This window comes from Zonotrichia leucophrys, chromosome 3 (assembly GCF_028769735.1).
Source record: "Zonotrichia leucophrys gambelii isolate GWCS_2022_RI chromosome 3, RI_Zleu_2.0, whole genome shotgun sequence".
Classification (NCBI taxonomy): Eukaryota; Metazoa; Chordata; class Aves; order Passeriformes; family Passerellidae; genus Zonotrichia; species Zonotrichia leucophrys.
This window is the reverse complement of record NC_088172.1, coordinates 48,437,777-48,459,324: the sequence shown is the minus strand read 5'-3', so window position 1 is coordinate 48,459,324 and position 21,548 is coordinate 48,437,777. Positions and strand designations below refer to the sequence as shown.

The 21,548-nt window shown below is 39.8% G+C and overlaps 1 protein-coding gene across 3 annotated transcripts; it reads left to right on the top strand.

The window, feature by feature from the left end:
- The first annotated feature begins 2,380 nt into the window (after positions 1–2,380).
- Positions 2,381–21,332, top strand: SLC18B1 (solute carrier family 18 member B1). 3 transcript variants are annotated; one of them, XR_010439326.1, is made up of 14 exons: positions 2,381–2,460; positions 4,827–4,966; positions 6,027–6,122; positions 7,813–7,886; positions 8,652–8,799; positions 11,588–11,744; positions 13,260–13,396; positions 14,876–14,977; positions 15,882–15,973; positions 16,990–17,085; positions 17,652–18,180; positions 19,253–19,293; positions 19,456–19,549; positions 19,639–19,671. XR_010439326.1 is itself a non-coding variant. In XM_064706915.1 (14 exons), exons 1-14 carry the CDS (start codon positions 2,415–2,417, stop codon positions 20,563–20,565), a joined length of 1,377 nt encoding a protein of 458 aa, XP_064562985.1. In that variant the 5' UTR covers positions 2,389–2,414; the 3' UTR covers positions 20,566–21,332. The 3 variants fall into 3 exon arrangements, 2 of the variants coding, with proteins under 2 accessions (XP_064562985.1, XP_064562988.1); XM_064706915.1 differs by lacking the exon at positions 19,253–19,293 and adding an exon at positions 20,493–21,332 and having other exon boundaries at positions 2,389–2,460; positions 17,652–17,726; positions 19,639–19,685; XM_064706918.1 differs by lacking the exons at positions 2,381–2,460; positions 19,253–19,293 and adding exons at positions 4,335–4,461; positions 20,493–21,331 and having other exon boundaries at positions 17,652–17,726; positions 19,639–19,685.
- Positions 21,333–21,548: the final 216 nt, after the last annotated feature.

Below are 21,548 nucleotides of genomic sequence, written 5' to 3'. Positions count from 1 at the left end.
TTCCTAGAACAGTTGCAAGAAAACAAAGCTGTGCTGAGATAAAAGTTATGTATTTGTAGAGAGGAGGTTTTCATTGGCACTGAACTCTGTGTGGAGATGTTGGTGTAGCCTAGTGGGAGTCTGTTATTTTTGTCTAATAACTAATGAAAGCACGTGATCCTGTTGGAAGGTCTGCTTCATTGCACAGCATGAGCTCAGCATTCATGTGGGTGTTCTGCAAGCTGTTGGTACTACTCCACCTGCTCCACCTTTCTCTCTATATTCCTAGAAGTAGTAGCTAATTTCTTAAGCTCTGCATTTTCCCTTGAGCACCCTGCAGTTCAAATGCTGGCACACAGCCATGGAGAATGAACTGTTTAAACCAAGGACTGCAGTCCTGTGCTAGAAGTACTTCCAGTGCACTTGAGGCTGGGTGAGTGGTGTAATGTGAGTGCTAGAAAATGAGGAGCTGCCAGATGCAGGGTTCTAAAGGGCTGAGGTGGTGTCAGTGCAGATGCTCACCTGCAGCTTCATTGAGCAGCCAGCCCCAGCAGAGGAACTTGGTCCTCTCAAAATTTAGTTATATTACAAACAGCATAATGTGCTGCCTATAAACTCGGATTTGGGGAGAAGAAGATGAGCTGCTGTCACATGGCATTCAAGAATTTTTATTCTCTCCATCCTGCTGTTCTGAGTGATCCATTTGTACTCACCATCTTGCTGCATATATTTAAAAACCCTCTGGTTACAGCTACTACCCTTTGCACTTGCCATTCAGTTCCTTGACTCTCCCTGACTGTCTCCCTTTCCAGGCTGGCAGCCTTCCTTTCTTTTTCCACTCTGATCAAAATGGGAACAGAACCTGGGGACTTTTTCAGGAGAGCAGTACTGCAGTGAGACTATAATGGTTCACTCTTGTCTCAGCCATCCTCCTCCTGCTCCTTTTCCCCATTATCTCTCCTTGTCTCTTGCTCTGGTGACATTTATCTTCCCCTTGTACTCACCCTGGCAACCACAACCTGTCTTCTTCAAATTGTCAGACTACAGGGATGTTTTAAGTGCCATATTGTAAACTGGAGACTCAGGAACTGAGTAATGAGCAGTTTAGACAGTGGCACAGTGTGGTGAGGCAGTCACGTAGGCAGATGAAAGTATCAGGTATTGCAGACTCCCAAGAGAGGTCCATGACACTGCTGAACTCTGAACAATAAATTGTGAATTTCAGTTCTGAACTTTAATCTCACATCTGTCTCCAGAAATACAAAACATGGCCATGTGCAATAAATAAATATCATAGGATAAAATTATCTCATTTTTCTTGCAAAACAGAAATTATTTCTCACACCTATGGAAAATCAGGCTGGAAGCCTTCTTGTTTTATATCCACAGAACTTCTGCTCACCAGCCCTGAGGGAGAAATGTGTATTTCTCCAGATGTAGAAAAGAGCAGCCACCCACATGCAAGAGACCTCTGTGTATTCAAGTTTCACGTACTTGGAGAAATTAAGAAGAGGTCATTCTGGAGTTTCAAAGAGAGGACAAGCTATGGTATTTCAATACCAATTTGAAATTTACTAAGGCCTTGATCATGATAACTGAACAAAACAGTTTACTAGTTTCTGTTGCCTTCTACAGATTTTGCATGAAATGCTAAAAGGATGTGGTTATTATGTGGTCACATTAGAGTAATTTTAAACTATTTCCCAACAGCATTGTGCAGCTGCTGACAAAAAAAGTATTAATATGATGTAAATATGTACTAAGGACTTTCCTGATTGCAATGCAAGTCTTTCTAAGATCTCCACAAGTATACAGAGCAATAATAAGGAATATGTATTTCCACATGTGCTGAGCATTTCATAATATCCTGGACATCTGTGAAGGAAGCTACTCTTAATGCAATTGTCCTTCATATGTTTTTTACCTTGTGGACATCAGCCATGAATTTGACTCTATGACTAGTATTTATAGAGAACTAGTGCTCTAAACCTTAAATTCTACATCCAGTTTGGGATCTGAAAGGAAAACTACATGTCATTAAAGTTGTTGCAGATGTGACATAAGCAAGAAAGGCTTATATGCTTTGAAAAAATATATATAGATTTGTTAGACTTAATAAACTGTTTTAATAGGTTGGTAACAGGTCCTGGTTCAAAGGTTAGCAAGTATTTGTAGCTCTTCTGGTTTTGGCTGGGGTAGTGTTATTTGTCATCAGAGTAGCTAGCATGGGGCTGTGTTTTGGATTTGTGCTGTAAAGAGTGTTGATAACGCTGGGATATTTTAGCTTCTGCTGAGCAGTGCTTGCACAGAGCCAAGGCCTTTTCTGCTTCTCAGCCCACTACAACAGTGAGGAAGCAGGGGATGCACACAAGGAGCTGGGAGGGGATTCAGCCAGGACAGCTGACCCCAACTACCACAGAGATATCCCATACTGTATGATGTCATGCTCACCATATGCAGAACTGGGAAAAGAAGAAGAAAGTAAGGAACATTTGGAGTGATGGTATTTGTCTTCCCAAGTAACGGTTACCTGTGATGGAGCCTGCTTTCCTTGAGATTGCTGAACACCTGACTGCCCATGGGAATTGGTGAAGAAATTCCTTGTTTTGCTTTGCTTGCATGCATGGCTCTTCCTTCACCAGTTCAACTGTCTTTATCTCAATGCATAGGGTTTCTAACTTCTGCTCTTCTGTTTCTTTGCCTGATCCCACTGGGAGGGAGTAAATGAGAGTTTGTGTGGGGCTGAGTTGCTGGCTGGTGTTAAACCACAATGAAAGCTTACTAAGAATATGTGAGGAATTAACCAACATGTTATATTAACAAGTTTCTTTTGGCAATAATGAGCAGTGCATAAGCAAGGACCTTTGTAGCCATGTTTCACTATTGGAGTCATGTATCACAGCTACTTCTCACACTGTAACCTTCTGTGCACACTGACTTTGTGGAAAACTGACTCTATAGGCTTTGTTGGGTTACTCGTGTGTAATTAGTAATGTAAGGATGATTGGGGTTTGAAAATAGTTGGAAGCTGTGGAGTTAAAGAGTCTGGGCTCAAAAGAGCAAGTAGTTGGAGTAAGAATTGTTTCATCTCCTGAAGATAATTGACTGCATCTCCAGCCACAAAAATGAATGCTTTATTCTCTTGCCACAAATTTTTTTCTCTATAAGTTTCTCTTATTCACTCTACGTGTGGGCCATACTTTGAATATATCGTGTTTTTGTTATTATGCCTTTGTGAACTCATCATGGCTTGCAAGTGCTCTTCTTTTTTTTTTTTTTCTTTCTTTTCCTTTTTTTCATGGAGGGGAGTAAAGCTGCTGAAGAGGCAATATCTATGGAAAGGATTTATGGTTATGTCTTTTTCTGGAAGCAGACAGGGAAAGTTCAAGGTATTCCTAGGGACTTTTCAACAGCCATAATACATGCCACACAAAATATATTCTCAGACTAGGTTCCAGCAAAGGAACATGTCGCTGCTTTTCTTTGTGGCTGCTAAATAGCTTTTAAGTTTTCTAATCTTGTGGTAAGAAAGTAGTTCTGCTTTTTCCTGTCATGTGGACTGTGAGATTCTAAAGTTAGGTACATGGCAAAGTTTGTTCTGAAATGTCCTTTCTAAGCATGTTAATATTGTAACTGGTGACTAGATGGAATACTGATAGCTTAAAATAGTTAAAATAGTTCTTTTAAGATGTGATTACTGGTTTTCCTCTCCCAAGTAACAGGTGAACAACTGTCTCTTACTATGTTTCGAACTTATCCTCACACCTCATCTCCTTCCTCACTTTCTCACTCTGTGGATAGGACCTTGTGCCAAATACAGTGATTCTACCAGCTCTTCCTCATCTCCAGCTTGAATTTACTCCTGGCCAGTTTACAGCTAGTAATTCTTGCGCCAACGCTGTCGTTAAGCCCTTGTATAACGAATCCTGCAACATGCCAGGCTGTGTAATAATCGGCGATCTTGCTCGGTCTACCAATCTTAGCAATGTATCATGGGTGCACCGGGCCAGGTGTGCATGCTGTGGGCCAGGTGTGCATGCCCCGGGTCGGGTGTGCATGCCCCGGGCCAGGTGTGCATGCCGCGGGCCGGGTGTGCATGCCCCGCGTCGGGTGTGCATGCTGTGGGCCAGGTGTGCATGCCCCGCGTCGGGTGTGCATGCTGTGGGCCAGGTGTGCATGCCGCAGGCCGGGTGAGCATGCCCCGGGCCAGGTGTGCATGCCGCGGGCCAGGTGTGCGGCGCACCCCGCGGCCGGCAGGTTGCCATGGCACCGCGGCGAGCGCGGCGCTCTCCCGGCCCGTGCGGACAGTCCCGGCGGCGGCTCCGGGCGCGGCCGCTCCTCGGGCCGGGCATGCTCAGTGCCGGCGGCCGGGCTGGCGCTGGCCCCGGTGCTCGCGGAGCCCGCGGGCGCTGCCACACGTGCGGCGGAGGCGCCGCTGCGGCCCCATGGGCAGCCGGGCGGCGGGCGGCGAGCAGCCCCCAGGTGCGAGGCGGAGGCTCCCCGCGTTCCTCCGCTCGGGCCGGGGTAGCGGCTCCCCCGCGGGCTGCGGCCGGGCCGGGCCGAGTGGGGAGCGGGCCGGGTCTCTCGGCGGGGCCGGGCCGGCAGCGCGGCGGCAGCTCCGGCCGCAGCCCAGCGCCTCCGGGCCGGGCTGAGGGGCGGCTGCCGGCATTTGCACCGCGGCCAGGTCTGCGCTCTGCACGGGGTAAAAGGCAGCGCGGCTCGACTCCGATCTGAGAGCCGGGAGGGTACAAGTTTAGTGCGGGTTTTAATTTTCCAACATGGTTCGTGAATTGTTCCTCTCTGTCAGCTTATAATAATTTGTTATAATTTTTATTTGGTATTTTTAGATGATGGCCTGTCAGAAGCAGTTGGTGAGGAATCGAGGCGGCTTACCAGAGAACAGCTTTATACACTAGTTGCAGCAGCTTCTATAAATTTCAGTTCAATGATGTGCTACTCAATCCTGGGACCCTTTTTCCCTTCAGAGGTAAACACACAACTTAGCTACTCTCTACATTACTTTTGTGCATGTTGAAACTTTTAGAAATATCTTGACCTCCATGGAACATTTATGGCTGGCTGTGAGCTCTGAGTTAAGACTTTTGAGTTGTGATAAGTCAGTGATAGCAAGATGCTGCTGTAGCTGCAGTTCATAAAATGGTGACCTGGATCTTGTCCATGGATTAATCTTCCCTATGACTGCAGAGGAGACAGCAAACTAATGAGATGAGATAGAAGTCAAAGTGGATTCTTGGAGAAGTGAAATAATTTTTTGCTCAGTGTTGCATAGTAGTTTTGTACAGCTGAGATTAAACTCTGCCAATGTCCTGACTTGCAATTTCTGTGTCCTAGCTTCTCAATGACTTTTTATTTATAGCTAACTCTGTTAACTCATTCTGCGCCATCATTAACTGTGCTAACTTCCTGACCTAGGAAAGGGGAAAAAATAAAATTTCTGCTTTTGTTGAATGAATACAACAAAGAAAAAATGGTCATGGTGCCTTTGCAGCAGAAGTCCATTTCTCTAATGACCAAATTGTTACCAAGTATTTACAAAGAAATGTTCTTTTTGTCTCAAGTATTTACAAAGAAATATTATTTTTCTCTAAGTATGCCTGTGTACTGCTGGTGCCCAAGTGAGTGTATTTGGCCAGCTAAATAAGTAGAAAATTGTCTGGTGCTTGTTATGGGGTGGCATGTCACAGTGCAGATAACAGATCTCTCCATTTACTGCCCTCTCACTGTGCAAGGGATCAAAGTTCTGTAATTAGTGCCCTTGCACACCAATTGAAGCCACCTTTATATAGTCTGGCTGCCTGTTCATTCACTGACAAATTAACATTGCTTTTCCCTTGATGACATATTAGAAGTGCAATTATGTCTTTTAATTGTGTTGTTACCTGATGAGCCCCTACTGCCTCTGATAAAAGAAATTGCTTTCTAACTGCATTAATAGACAATTAAATAGATTTAAATATGCAAGGCATGAATGTTGTTCACCTCAAGAATTTGACTGAGTCTGTACATGGTTGTGATCTTTTTTGCAGGCAGAAAAAAAAGGTGCCAGTAACACAGTTGTTGGCCTGATTTTTGGATGTTTTGCTTTGGTCAATTTCTTGACTTCTTTAATATTGGGAAATTATGTAAGTATAATTGGAGCTGTAATTTTTTTCTGTGGTGACACAGGTTGGTACATGAAGGCAGTTCTGCAAGGCTGAGAAAAGAGAGTTCTTTTCAGTAGTGCTACTGCAATTTTCTGTCTGCAGTAACTGGAGTCTGACCAGTCAGTCTGAGTGTGATCTAAGTCTTGTCAGTACTTTTCTGTCGTTCCTGAGAGTAGCATAGGGCAACAGATATGTAACTGTTTTGTTTCTCTAGTTAACTTTTCTGTTTGCTTTAGAGTAATCGGATCAATTCTGCTTCCTATGACCTCCTTTCTCCTACCCCCCCCATTTTATTTGTGGCACTTATATATTCGGTTTGCCTTTGGCGACATTAAAGGTATTTTGTTTTTGTTTTGTTTCTTTCTTTAGTTAGCTGCACCTCTTCTTCTTTTCTGGTATGTTGTCTTTTTTTTTTTTTTTTAAACATTTTGCTCCTGTTATGATTTTCCGCTGCTTAACTCAGTTTAAACTTCATTCTATATTAATATGAGAGAAATGTTTCCAGTTCTTGTAACTTGAGCTTTCCCACAGATTCAGGATTTTTCTCATGTTGAAGAAATCACAAATAAGTTATATAAATGTTTGTTTATGTGCTGCAGCACTGCTGTCTATGCAGTGTTTGCTAGGGCTGCTCAGGATCATTCCCTAAGCTGGGGCTGCTGCAGAGCAGCAGTTCAAAATCCTCTGTCTTTGACTGGGCAGCCTCTTTGTTGACCCTGTGGTGAGTGCCTTTGTCTGGTGCTGAGGTGGCTCATAAAGTGTCACATAAGTGCCATTACTAAGTCCAAGTCTTGGTGCCTGTAGTGGTATTCAGCTATGGCACAAGCCTCACCAGGTACTTTACAGGGGAGAGAGTGAATGTGCTGTCCTCACTGCAGACAGCTGAAGTGAGCATCAACAGACCTGGACAGTGCAGCAATCAGAGATCCTCAGGGTTTGGGTGAGACTCAGCAAAATATGGGCTTTAGTAATAATGGCTGAAAGGCAGGGACTTTGTTCAGGCCTGAACAAAAGAAGGGCTTGAAACACCTACTGTCCTTAGGGGAAGTTGCAGTGTGGAATTAGAAGCTCAGCTGTACTTTGTTGCGGGATTGAGTTTCCTTTATGGATGCCTCCTGTCATCCTTCACTCTGGTGAGAGAGTCTGAAATGAAGAAAAGTGGGGTCCTTCCCTGGTAATTAATGGGGAGGCCTGAAAGTACCATACTTCCCATGCCCAAGCTTTGTGCTGTTAAGGGTTGTCTTAAATTTGCTTGAAAATCAGCTTGCGTTGACTCTCACTAGCCAGATACATCATGGGTATTGCTGGCCTTGCCTCAGTCAGTGATAGTGCTGCAGGGGAGGTTTGGAAACAAACTTTCTGTTTGTTTATAATGAGGAATGCTGCTGTAACCTGCTGCTCTGCAGAAGCTGCAGCATGCTGCTGTGAAATAGTTAACTACAGCATTGTCTTACCTTTCTAAAACTGGGTTAAGTCACTTAACTGTTCAGAGTATTTTTAGGTTCATTATTGAATGAAGGCACACCAGCAGAAGCAGTGTTTCCCAATCTTTTAGTTACAGGGGCTATTAAGTTCCCATAATTTTCTGATTTCTTAACAGTAACTTATATGGGAAATTTTTGATGTTTCCTTGAAATACTAACATGTAAAAATGGTATTTAATTTACAGCTTTCACAAATTGGAGCAAAATTCATGTTTGTGTCAGGGATGTTTGTTTCAGGATGTGTTACCATTCTGTTTGGGTAAGTAATTTCTGTTGCTTGGTTTTGTTGCATTTATCTTCTGATCATTTTCATCCATATGAAAAGATGGACACAAAATTAGAAACTCTTGGGCATCTTAGGTCATCTAACTTCTTGCATCTTTAATTTTTATTACCTCTTGTAAAGCAGAACGAACACTTCTTCCTTTCACTAGGTTTCAGAGTCTGTTTACTACTTTGAAATTAGAGGAGCTAGGTTCTGTCTATTTAAGTAGTAGTTCGTAGACAGTGAGAAGCCTGTCAAAGGTGCAGCAATAAGAAAACTATTTCTGCATAATGTTTTAATTAAAATAAAATTGGGCTTAAATAAAATTGGGCTTAAACGGGAAGCTTTGCCTGCCAGGTGGAGATGCTAAGTCACTAATTTTAGCAAAATAAATGTTTTATTATCAATTAAAGAATCTCTTATTAGTTAATTCTAACACATTGCATCAGACTTCTTGCACAGGTGCTTGGAAAAACTATGGAATGCAACAAAGGTGGCATTTGAGTTTTTCACAGGTTACAGTTTTCATGCTCTATTCACTGCCAAGTAAAGGGGAAAAGGAGAAAGCTGCCAGAAATAGTTTGGTAGAGTTTGAATAATTTCACTGATGTGGTTCAAAAATAAGTGGTAATAGAAAGCATTGAGTGTCTTGTAACTGTGTCTTTTAATGAGCAAGAAATGATGCTCTACAGCCTTTAGTAGATGGCTTCTTCCATCCTGAGAGAGATCCAATTTCTTGTTGGGATTTTTCTTTTCCAGAATACTTGACAAGGTGCCAAGTGGACCAATGTTCATCGGTTTCTGCTTTTTAGTAAGAGCAATGGACGCAATAAGCTTTGCAGCAGCAATTACAGCATCGTTCTCAATCCTTGCAAAGGCATTTCCCACTAATATAGCTACTGTCCTGGTAAGTTCAGAAAGCAGTGTTAGAGCTGAGTTCCAGCAATAAGACAAATTGCCAGTGGGCAGCCTAAAATCAGGAGAAAATTTGTTGTCTCCTATGCAGTCTTATTTGAAATCATCATGTTATGTTTTGTTTGTAATCTAGAATCAATCCTATAACAAGTTCAGACCTTAGCATAACTCTGGTTAGATATAAATTAAGCAGTATATATTAGTTTCTTGTGCTTTGAAGACAGCTGACCATTAGTGGCAGTAGTTAATCTCTTCAGTGAAAATCAAGACAAAATACTAATAAAATACTAGTATGACTTTTAGTGACTGCTTCTACCTGGATAGTAAGGATCCATGTGAATTGATTAAAAATGATAAATTAATTCAAATGGTGTTGATTTAAATGACTGAAAGATGCAAAACTGAAACAATTTTGGTTTAATTTTTATAATCTGTTGATGAAAGTTATGTATGAAAAGATAAGAGCTAGAATTTCTTGAAACTGGAGGGCAGTATTTCTGATCATCAACAATTCATTTCAAACAGATTTATTACCCTTTTCCAGTTGGGGTTTTTAAAGTGTTAAAGAAAAGTTTTGTGTTTAATAAATACTGTTTTCTCTGTCTATTCTTCAATACATTCTGGTTTTCAGTTCAAAAATATTCTGTCAGAAATACCTGGGTTAAATATTAATGAGTGAGCAAATGTTGAAAAATTATTTAAGAATATTAAATAAAATTAGAAAAGTTTCTGCTTTTATTAATATTTTTGTTAAGCTATTTAATTACTTCCATAAATATATATCTATAAGAATATGTCTATAACTCAAAAGAAACCTACTAAGTTGTATCAGCAGTGATTAGCTGACCTTTTCATTGGAGCAATTTATATATTTTAATCATGTTTTGGATTTATTCAGTCAATAAGGTTAAGGTTTTCTGTTTGCAAATTTTAAAACATAATTTAAAAATGTAAGTAAAGTAATGTTGACTTAAAGGGACTTAGTTACCCATTTTATAATCAGAATTAAAAAGAAAAGAAATTCTGTTATGAGAGCACTGTAACCATAATGCATGGCTGAAAATGATATGTAGTGGTGAAGGTCATCTCAAGACCAAAATCAGAAATGCTACACAGCTGTGGCTTGGTACTTACCTTTGTTTAAAATCTAGAAAGGGTGCTATAAAAAGACAGATAACTTCTAAATGTTTGTCTTTACCATATTGTGAACTCCAGTGTCTTGTTCTACTTGAGAATAAAACCTCTTAATATTTATTCATGTAGATTTAGTGTCCTTAAATGGGCATGATGTAGAGCTCTTGTTACTGTGAGCTCTGAGGCAGGAGGCAGAAGAAAGAGCTTATTGTTTAAGCAAGGTGCATCCTAGGGTAAAATTGAGGCCTGAAGGAGGGGATGAGGCTTTTTTAGCCCTGCTCTCTGTTGTCCTTCTTGATAGTGCTAGATCGTGAAAATCAGTTTTCACCTCCTTACCATTTTGGTACAAGTTTTCAGACTTCCTTTTACTTGTTGGGTACCCTAGAGGGTATATGGGCAAGTTATTAAGTATAGGCACACTAGCTTTGTTGGAGTGGGAAGTTGAGCATTTGTCAACTTGATCCCTCTGTGGAGGGAGGAGGTGTGGACTTCAGAACATAAGGAATCTCACTTCTCTTACAGTATCAGGTTTATCTTATCCTCTGATCTGTACTACTGCAATGTCTCAGCTTCCCCCCATGCCCTCCCCATTTCATTAACTTAGAAGGGCTAAATGATGTACAGCCCCAAATCATGTAAATTATTTGAACCAAAGTCTCACAAATCAAGTGTTTTTTATGGCTGGTAAGCAAAAAAAGTGAAAGCATCATCTGGATACAGTGATGTTAATGGCCATGCCTAGTTATTTTCTTTGCTAGGAAAGAAAAAGGTTGCAACCCTAGACTAACCTAGGATAAAGAACTTGGCTTTTGATGACTCTGACTGTTTTCAGGACATTTGACTACTCTGACTTGTATCAGTAAAACTGAAGATGAGAATTATTCCCTGGAGTTATCTTTCTGGGTTCTGGAAGTTATCAAAACTTTTATCTGTAAGGAGTTATTACCACCAGCTCTTCCTGGTGATCTAAGCATTGATTAATCAATTTTGTTGACAGTGGTGACTATGACATTGTAGCACAAGATGTATCTGTATTACTGTCCTGTTACAAATTAGCATCTTATAAAACATACCAGATTAATAAATTATATCCAAAACAATCTGAGTTGTCCCCATTGCAGTTTCATTATTTTTTCCTTTCCCTAGGGAGTGAGTCCAAACAGTTGTTAATGGAGAGAAAGCTTTAACTTGGCACATATACTTCATGCCATGAGATAATGACCCATCTGAGTAGGTGTGTTTAGATCCTTTCCCTCAGGCTGGAGTGTAATGGCAGGTGGGAGAGGTGATCCCTTCAGCCTGAGGTGTCCTGTTCATGCTTTCTGCTACTGGAGCATTTGCCTTACATCAAGACTGATATCTGTTAGGTGACAGCAGAGTTGTGAATGCTGTACAGGAACCAGTACAGGTGGTTCCCTGTAGAGAAGCAAAAGAGGTCATGGCTGTCAGACACATAACTGTGGAATTCCTCTTGCTATCCCACCCTGTGAGCATCCCTACTAGCTCTTGTTCTGGGAATGCATTGTCTTGTTTTTCACTACCCGGATATGCTGTACTGCTCCTCAGACACATGGCTTGCTTTGTATTGTTGCATTGTATTTTCTCAACGTACTGACTTCATTTCTCCTTGCTTTTTCATGCTTTAGGGCAGCCTTGAGATTTTTTCAGGACTTGGACTGGTGCTGGGCCCACCTTTGGGTGGCTTTTTGTATCAATCATTTGGTTACGAGGTCCCTTTCATTGCGCTGGGATGCATAGTGCTGGCTCTGGTGCCTGTGAATATGTGCATATTGCCAAGATATGGTAAGCATCCTTCTGCCTGCTTCCTTCACTCACCCTAACTTCTCATGTACTTAAGTGTCTTTAAAAAAGTGTCAGCTTCTGGAGTCTGATCCAAGTCAGAGGGCAAAACTCCACTTGAATTAGCTTGATATCTTGATAAAGGCTCATGTTTAATGCTAACCTAAATTCATGAGATGGCCTGGAATTAACACAAATTCTCATGCTAATTTCTGCAAACAGTAGGAACTTTGTGTGGAAGTGAACTGATATATTTTTGTTTGTTTTTGCCTTAGATTTAGGGCTTGTAAAGGATCAGCTGTGTCTGCTTCCTATAGGTTTGTCATTGCAGCTAGTTGAGCAAAAGCTGGGGACAGATTTTGCCTAAAACAGGAGAACTCAACATGTTTGAGGAGTTAACAGTGGAGAGGAAAACTAATTATAGGGAGAAAAAAAAGTGTTTATTTGTACTGGATCTGGATTTATTTGTGCAGGATCTGATAAACATGAAAGAATGTTAAAGTTAATAAAGGAGGGGTTTAATGAAGTGTTGGAGGTCATATAAATTTATTAAATTTTAGATGATCCTGCTTGTACAGAAAACTAACTTCAAGGTAAGTCCTCATGCAAGACTATAATTGTAAGGTTACAATTCTGTTATTCTTTTCTAGAGAAAAAAATGCTAGTAACTTTGAAATGCTTCTTTAATTTTGATTTTTTTTATCCTTTAATACAAAAACCATGGAAAATAACTTCAAGTATATTGGCTTTTAGAAGAAACTTAAAATGATTTTAAGTTTATCATTTTAATGACTTTAAATGTGTTGCTACTGCTGACTTTCCCCCCTGACCTCCCCAAGCTCTGAAATTGTCATGATATCACTGCCAGTTTGGAAGTATGTTACATAAATATTAGCTCTGAGCTGATGGATGCTAATGCTTGAACTTTCAGTTCTTTGTATAATTTGAGACCACATTCAGGTATTATAGGAGAAACACCATCAGGAATAGGGCCTGACTTAAAATTCCCACATAACCATGACATCTGAAAAAAGTTTCCTGGACTACAAATTGAACATGTTGGAGTTCAATTAGTTGTTTAAAAACTTGGATAGATCTCAACTGATAAATAGCAATCTTACTCTCAAAGCATGTTTCTTTTATTAGATATGAATTGTTCATATATGTGTTCAAGTATCAAACTGAGACATATCCATGAAGATTTCATTTTATAACTGCTAGCAGAGAAGCAAATACTTTTTTCACATAATTGGAGTAATACATGCTTTAGTTCTTTTCAAGTTGGGGATTTGCAGTGCTGGAATCTAAATTGTACGCTTCTTCATCTATTGAATTTTAGTTTTCACTATAAAAATGGTATAGCATGTAATAATCAACTATTGACTTTCATATGTTGTGCAATAGGAGTAAGAAGACTAAAAAAGGGGAAATACTATTTATTTTCTAAAACAAGAAGATCAATCATGAGCTTATGCCGCTGAAAATAATGCAGTTTCCCCCCCTTTTCTATTGAAACAGATTCAACTCCTAGGAAGGAATCATTTTGGAAGCTCATTCTTCTGCCAAAAGTCCTAATACTCTGTCTCACTATATTTTCTCTAAGTGCATGCTTGGGTTTTTTTGATCCCACAATATCTCTATTTATCTTAAAGAAGGTAAGTCCTGCTAACATGCATTGAAGTCTTGAGTTAATAAATATTGAGTAACTGGCTCTAAATGTAAATATCCTAAACAAAATTGAGCTTCATCCAATTAACACTGCTTTAGTTAACTGTTAGTTGTATAAATTCCAAATAACTTGATTACACAGTACTCATAAGTCAATATCTATTGCACCATCTCTTCCTGCTGGGTCTTGAGAATGAGAAGTGTAAGGTCTTTTAAAATGGGCTTTCTCCACTTAAATGTCTTTCAGCTGCAAAGTACTGTCTCTGAATAGGGCATAGAAACTGCTTTCGTAAAAAATGTATTTTTTCTTCCTTCCTGAAATCAAATTCTTGAAAGCTGCTGCAACCACTGGCAATATTACATCTCTTGATGTGAATTCCTTTAAGATTCTGTTCCTAGATAAAATTAAGCAGTGGTCTTTGAGTGCTTTATTTATGAATTGTTTTTTTCCAAGGGGTAATATTTCACAGATGGCTGTGCTACTTTCTGTCTGCCTAATCTGTACTTGGAGTACTTGTTCAGCGTGGTGGGGACTTGATGCTAAGTTCTTTGGTCAGTGGAGATGTGAGTGTATATCTTCCATCTCCCAGGAGGGATTTGAAATTATCCCACTGTAGATTCTGTGTGTTTCTATGGCTCTTCGGCTTTCCCTCTGCTCTGTGCTCACAAATACTTGCTGTGAAAGGGCTGGGGCCCTCTTGGCAGGTATTCTAACCACTAAATTAGAGTTATTATCATGTATTTGCATATGACAAGGAAATAGTGAATATTTATAGAGTCTATACCATATGAAACATCTTGGAATACCTTCTAACTCTTAGTTAAGGCACTTATTTGAGAAACTAAGGTGCTTTTGATTCATTACATATTTTGTTTCAATGCAGAAATAATGTGTCTGGATTAGGAAAATGTAGGCCTCAGGGTGTCAGCAACAACCTCTTATTCCTTCCCATAAAAATCATCCTTTGGTTGAAAAGTTGGAACTGAGTTTTATGGCACTGCTTACTTTTAAGATGTGCTGATTAACAATGGATGAATACAGTACTTATTTTTTCTTATGCAAATAAAACTAAAGATTTGAGAGGTAGAGACTAAATCCATTGAAATTGCAGTATCTGAAGTGTCTTCTTTCAAGTGTGTCAGATTGTAATGTTGGAATCCAGTGTTCTGGTGTAGGGGACAATAGCATAATGTTTCCTCCTGACATTATTTAGGCTTTACATGAGTACAGTTGTGTCAGGTGTCTCTACCACTCCACCATGCTTAAAAAGTGTTGGTGAAAGTAATGAAACTGAAGCTCTGTGGAAGATTTCAAATACATGGAAAACCTCTGTAGGGTATCAGTAAAATACTTAAATTGCACATTTCAGTATTTTGACTCAATATGTAATTCTTAGATTGTCCTTAATGAATGTAGCATATATGGTTTGTCTTGGTTTTTGTTTTATTGATCTTCCTTGCCATAGTTCACGCTCCCAGCTGGTTATGTGGGCTTGGTGTTCCTTGGTTTGGCACTCTCATACTCGCTGTCTTCTCCCCTCCTTGGACTCGTAAGCGACAAACTGCCGGTGAGTCCTACCCTGCCATGTGTGCAGCGTGAAGCGTAAAGCACTCTGTGCGTTTGCTTAGAGGTGGGGAGCAGTGGATGAAACAAAGGATCTGGGCCTGCTCTTGTAAAGGGATCTGCCTTTCAAGACCTTGCACGTGCACCCATTACTGCCACATGGGAGGTCTCTCTTGATCCTGGGTAATTTAAGAATGTCCAAGTCAGTAAAGGAAATTGGACAAGGAGCTGAAGTGTGCTGAGCCTTTCTAGTGGACTAAGCACAATCTTTTTCAAGGCAATATGGAATAGAGAGTAGGAAAATATGTCCCAATTATCCATGCTTTTAATCACATCTAATTCTATTAGCTTTTGAGAAAAGGAGTAAAGATGTTCTGGTTAGCTGTATTGACTTTATTGCATAAAAAGTGAAATATTCAAATTAGATCAGCACAGTGGGCTGCCTATCCTTTAGCCTCATCCTTTAGCTCTTAACAGCACCATAGAAAGAGACTTTGAAAGTGGTACACCTAAACTGCCTTTTTGACAGCCAGTGCTAATTGTAGGAAACCTACACTTTGAATACAATGCCTGAAGGACAGTGACAGTTTTCTGATGCTTTTTTCCTGACACAAACTGGTAATGCCCTTTGTACCTGAGAATTACACAGAATCATAGAACAGCCTGGGTTGGAAGGAACTTATATATCATTGTAAAATGATACAGGGTGTTTCTTATATTAAAGAAGACTAAGACCTAAAATACTTTGCTAACTGAGAAGGATCATTGCTCAGTATCCTGAAATCTCTGTACTAAGCCACTGCTGCCAGTGATTGCATCTGGAGTGAGGAAACAAGAATTTGTTGTTTTTTGATGTACATGACAAATTCCCAATTTTAAATTGTATAGCTTTTCCTTTTCTTACACAGTACATCAGGAAGTGGCTGCTGATATTTGGAGACTTAATGACAGCAGCGTGCCTTTTCATGCTAGGACCTGCTCCTGTACTGCACATTGAAAGGTACTGCCTCTACCTGAGCCTGTCCCATTATGTGATGTTTTCAACCATAGTCATGTATGTCCATAAGTCTGCAATTAGCAACTCTGACCGTGAAAAAGATTTGGTTTTTAACTTCCACTTTTGACCATGAAACATGGTTGTTTTTTGATGTTATAGCATGAGACTGAAGCTGTGAAATCATCTGAAAATGGAGATATTGCAGTTTCATAAAATAGATCCTTTTCTTTTGCTTTTTAGTGTTACTTTGTTCATCGTAATGTGTATGGTAGGAAGAACGTTGCTTTTTATTTTCCTTACCTCACAGTTTTGTGGCATTTCCTGTTCAGCAAAACAAAGTTCTCATTTTGTCTTATTTTCCAGATTTTTCTGTTTCATCAATGTTTTTAAACCATAGGGTTTATTTGCATGGCTGTGCAGCAGTACTGATTTTACTTCTCTCTGTATATATCCTACTGAGAAAAGTGACAGGTTTTAGCTTTGTTTTCACTAGCAAAGACAATGTTTGTTGTACCTGAATGCTGTAATGTCATATTTCTTAAGTTAATTCACAGCAAAACACTGCAACATTAACAAAACAACTACACAATCCTTTTGTCCTAGGTTAGATGCTGTGTTAAAGTAATAGACTTGTTAATGCACAGAACTCCTCCTAGGCTGCTAATTTTTAAATATCAAAAATTTTCAGAATCTTTCACTTCTGCAACAAACCAAGTCCGGTGCTTGCACACAAGCGTTGCTCAGTTAACCTCATCTGTATAACTCTTCCCTATATGCATGTCATAAAATGAACTGCATTTGATAAGAAAATATATAATTTGAGCACAAGCTTTTCATATTCTTTTACAAAGTCTTTTTTCTAAAGTATAGAACTGGATTTTTCAAGTATTAGTATTGGCTTCAAGACACATAGTTTGCTGATCAGTCAGGGAGAGCTGATACAACAGCCTTCAGTGAAATGGAGTCCTTACTGAAAAGACTCTTCAGCAGCTAACTTCTTGTAAATGCCTCTCTTTCAGTCAGCTGTGGATGTTTGTGCTAGTGTTGGTTTTGATTGGCTTTTCCCTTGGCATGAGTGCTATCCCAGTGTTTCCAGAGATCCTGCAATGTGCGTAGTAAGTAAATCAGTCCAACACATCTTTCATGTTACTGCCACTAGGAATCTGCAACTGTCTTTCAGGGGTGAATATGAAGTGTGGCTTTTTTCCCTCTTTTTGAGGCAAAGGCAGATAGTAACACTTAAATGTTTCCACTACTCTATTGTCTTAGTTTTTTCTGACTGAGCACCCCAGTCATTATCCTCCCAATATAACTTTGTGAATGCATACTTCAGTAATGACCTAGAAAGGCCTTGATTTACTCTTTTTAGTATGTTCCTTTTGGAACAAGTCTTTGCTTCTAAAAAGCCACCTGTCACAGTTTCACACTTGCCATATGAAACGTGGGGAATTGCTGTGATGGTGTGATCTTAACTTGGGAGAAAACAGATGAAAAATGGCACTGCAATCCTTCAGAGGGGCAGTAAAGAAGTACTGGGTAAACAGAAATTCTACTGTGCACTTCTGCTTGTTGACTATTTATGTGGTGTGCAAATTAAAAGGAGGGGGGAAAGTCTATAGGGAGTCTACAAACTGAGACACAGTTTGTACTGTACTGTTCCAACTGGTCTGTCTTTCTGCAGTGAGAATGGATTTGAAGAAGGTCTGAGTCTTCTGGGACTGGTGTCTGGGCTCTTCAATGCCATGTGGTCCCTTGGGTAAGCATACCCCTTTTTTGTAAGCTATGAGAGTTCAGCTGTTCCACACTACTGCTGCTGTCGTCTTATTGCAGGGGTTCCATACTGTTGTCTCCTTATCACAAAAGTTCCATACCTTCTTGGTGTTTCTCGTGGGCATCTCCTCCAAGCACTCTTTCTTCTTCCCAAAATAGCCAACTGACTCCAGTTCCCTTCTCAACCAGTCACCCCACTCTTTAATAGCACTCTTCTTCTCATTGGTTATAGCTGTGGCCTGTTCCTAATCTCTGATAATTGGCCCAGCTGCAGCTCCTTAGGGGTAAGATTACTTTCTACACTATCTTTATTTTCTTATATTCTATCCCCCTACATACTGCCACATGGAAGCCTGGCTGTTGTTGTGTTGATCTTGGTTCAAAAGTTTCTTGATTGGCAAATATCTGGTAGGCATGTTAAAGCTTTTTACCCCCAAAAGGTAAAACTTTTGTTTTGACAATGCTCTGAACTTGTCTTTCTTGAAACATGTTGCTCTGCATATCAAAAACCTGCAGTGATTAAAGTGGATGTTTGCTTGCACTTTTGTGTGGTCATTTTTCCTTTCACTAAAATATTTAATGCTCAATACAGAGAGATGTGGACTTTATTTTTTACAAAACTAAGTCCACCCAGGTGGGGTGAGTTAGATGTCTGCTCCTTACTAATTCTGTTTTCCTTTTTCCATTTTCCTGGGATAGCTTAAGGTAGAATCTTCTTTTTAAGCCACAGAAATTCTTTATGCTTGTATAGCTTAGCAGAGTGTGCCTGTAACTCTATATAGTCAGAGTCATCATCCCAGAAATAAGTGAAACATGCTACTGGCTGAGTGGCCCTTCAGAGCTGTCACTCAGTGGGAAGTGACAGAATGACCCTTTTGGTAGTCACTTACAGGATATTTTTATCTGTCCTTGTAATCCTCTGTGGCTGCAGGTATGTTTCAGTGGCACAAATTTGCACCATTTTTTTCCAAGATCTAGCTGTCTAGCAGTCCTGTTTATTTGGTATAGGGTTTAGTACAGATGCAGGTTTATGCTGCTGTCAAGCCTGGTTTTATAATGTAACTTGCTTCCAGGAAGTCCTTCTAGTTTTACACAGTTTTTTCTCTTTCTGTCGTGAGACACCATATAATGTAAGACCTTTCTAAAGAGACAGTAGCTGCATAACCTTTATAACCTGCATTTTTAGACAGGCATAAACGTGCAGGGCAGTTAAACACAGCTGAACCTTTCATGTCTGTCACATTGTGCCTCCCCACCTGCTTATATTTATCACACCTTTGTCTTGAAGTTTAGAAACTTTTTGTTTTGAGGGATGCGACTTTGAATTTCTCTTATGATAGAATTGATCAGCATAGATGTTTTCTTAGAGCATATTCCTTAATTGGGTCTCTCTACTGAAAAAGACTTTTAGCATTTAGCTTTCTGGATGTAGATCCTGTTTCCAGATGAGGAGGTAATTAGATTTACTGGGGCCTTGGCAAACAACAAATTCATACTTATTGTGCATTTTAGGAAAGCTAGGTCTGTGGAAGAAAATCTCTTTGATGTCAAAGGTAAGAGTCTTTGAAGGAAGGCCACAAAACCCAATAAAACTGGGGGGTTTTTTGGGTTAATATAACATATATTTGGGTTATGGTAAACATATGTTTGGGTTATGGTAACATATGTTACCCTTTATGTTTGGGATGCCAATACCTCATTTTGATTTGATGCAGGGCATTTGTAGGTCCAATTCTGGGAGGATTTCTAAATGAAGAACTAGGTTTTGAATGGGCTGCAGCCATCCAAGGAGGATGGCCACTGTTAAGTGTAAGTAATTACACATTTTTAATATCTGTTGCAGTTATTGTATAAGTTTGTTATAATTACTACAATTATAACTGGCTGTTTCCTCAAAGGGTCTTGCAACTGGAATATTTTATATCATTGAGGCAACAAGGAAAAGGTATGCTGAGATATTTATTCTTTATTTTGCTTGCAATAGCGCAAAACTTTGAAATCTGTGCTTGCATTTTTTCCTCACTACCAACCTAATAATGAATGATAAGATGAGCAATAAAAACATTGCTTAAATAATTTGTCTGTATGGTTTCCAAATCCCTACTGACCTAAACGCACAGCTAAACCAGGCAATGTCTATTCTATACAAGCAGCAAGACCATGGCATAAATGAGCAAACCCTCTGATGGTTCCTCCATCAGGAAGGTGTCTGTGAGCTGGAATTGTTTGTATGCTCACATGCAGAGAGCAGCGGTCAATGGCTCAATGTCCAGATACAGACTAGTGACGAGTTGTGTCCCTCAGGGGTCTGCCTTGGGACCAGTACTGTTTAGTATCCTCACCAACAACTAAAAGAAGGTAGATTCAGACTAGATATGAGGAAAAAATTTTTACAATGAGGGTAGTGAAACACTGGACCAGGTTGCCCAGAGAGGTAGTGGATGCCTCATCCTTGGAAACATTCAGGGCCAGGGTGGACCTGGCTCTGAGCAACCTGGTCTAGTTTAAGATGTTGCTACCCATGGCAGGGTATCTGGACTAGCTGACCTTTAAAGGTCCCTTTCAATCTGATCCACTGTATGATCATGGGAATGAACAGTGCATGGTTCTGTGCAGTAGTAGGGAGCCCAGTGATCCATGTAGTTCTTTGCATGTTATGTGTTTCTTTGCATATTATATTGATATCACATAGAAGTATCTAGAAAATATAAAAGCTGTGTTATCTCTTCTGTTCTTTTCCTTGTGTGAACAGTTCCAGTTCCAGCCTGCAAAATCCTCCTGGTGATAATGAAGAAAGGACTCGTCTAATGGGCAATGAAATATAGCCAGGCATACTTTCAATTCTCTGTTTGCTGTTGTGGTTTAACCTAGTATTGAGGTGACTGGCCTTAACAGTGCTTCATTATTCTGGAGCTGGGACATGATCCCTTAGTGAACAACCAGTTGTGGTTTAATTGTAGAGGCATTACTGTTTTGAAACACTAAACACTGACTGCCTTTCTTTTGGAAGTTCTAAATGATGAGTAACACTCAGCTGTCAGCCTATTTAATTGTGTTCCATGTACAGTGTACCACTGTATGTGAAAAGATGTGTTCTCACATGTCTGGTTTCCACGCTTGTGTGTGCTGTATTTGCTACCATGATTTTCTGTACTTTTTTAAAGGAAATTCTTTATCTTGTAAAAACAGAATTTCAAATTATAAAGGACCAAGCACAATATTGTTTTCAATAAAGCAACTTTTTCCCTATGTTTTGTACATTTTCTTAGACAACAAGAGTGTAAGATACTTCTTGTCCACCAGCACTTGTGTTATCTTGCAAGTGCCTGAAAATGAGATGCAAAAATAATGAAAATTTGCCATATCTACACAACAAAAACTGGTCTTCAGTCCTGGGGGAGACGTGGCATCTGGTGTATACATTTATATACATACACAAAAGATAAATGCATGTTTGTATTATATATGAAGACTCAGCTTGGTGATTGTGAGATTTATTTTGCTAATAAATGCTAGCTAGAATATTTGTACTTATTGCTTCTGCAACAGCAAATCTCTAAGGACTCTAGGGCTACTGTGGAGAAGAAAACTCAACATTTCCTCACCTCTTCCAGATACTAAAGATATTCAAGGGGAACTGAGACAAGGACACTCCTGACAAACTCACACTAGACTTCTTGGCCTTTATTGTGGCAAAAGTATTTTAATTTGTCATGGAGCCCATAACTGGCTTCTAGAAAGGCTTCTCTGTCATGACTTTTTTACCATAAGTAAGAAAAGTGGTCTGTCCTAGCAACTTCCAGTCGTT

Bases quoted from the DNA above. Each gene is read 5' to 3' on its own strand.
- SLC18B1 (XM_064706915.1), top strand. From the start codon at position 2,415: ATGATGTCATGCTCACCATATGCAGAACTGGGAAAAGAAGAAGAAA. The intron at 14,978-15,881 runs GTGAGTCCTACC...TTTCTTACACAG, and splicing joins TCGTAAGCGACAAACTGCCG to TACATCAGGAAGTGGCTGCT. The intron at 15,974-16,989 runs GTACTGCCTCTA...CCTCTCTTTCAG, and splicing joins CCTGTACTGCACATTGAAAG to TCAGCTGTGGATGTTTGTGC.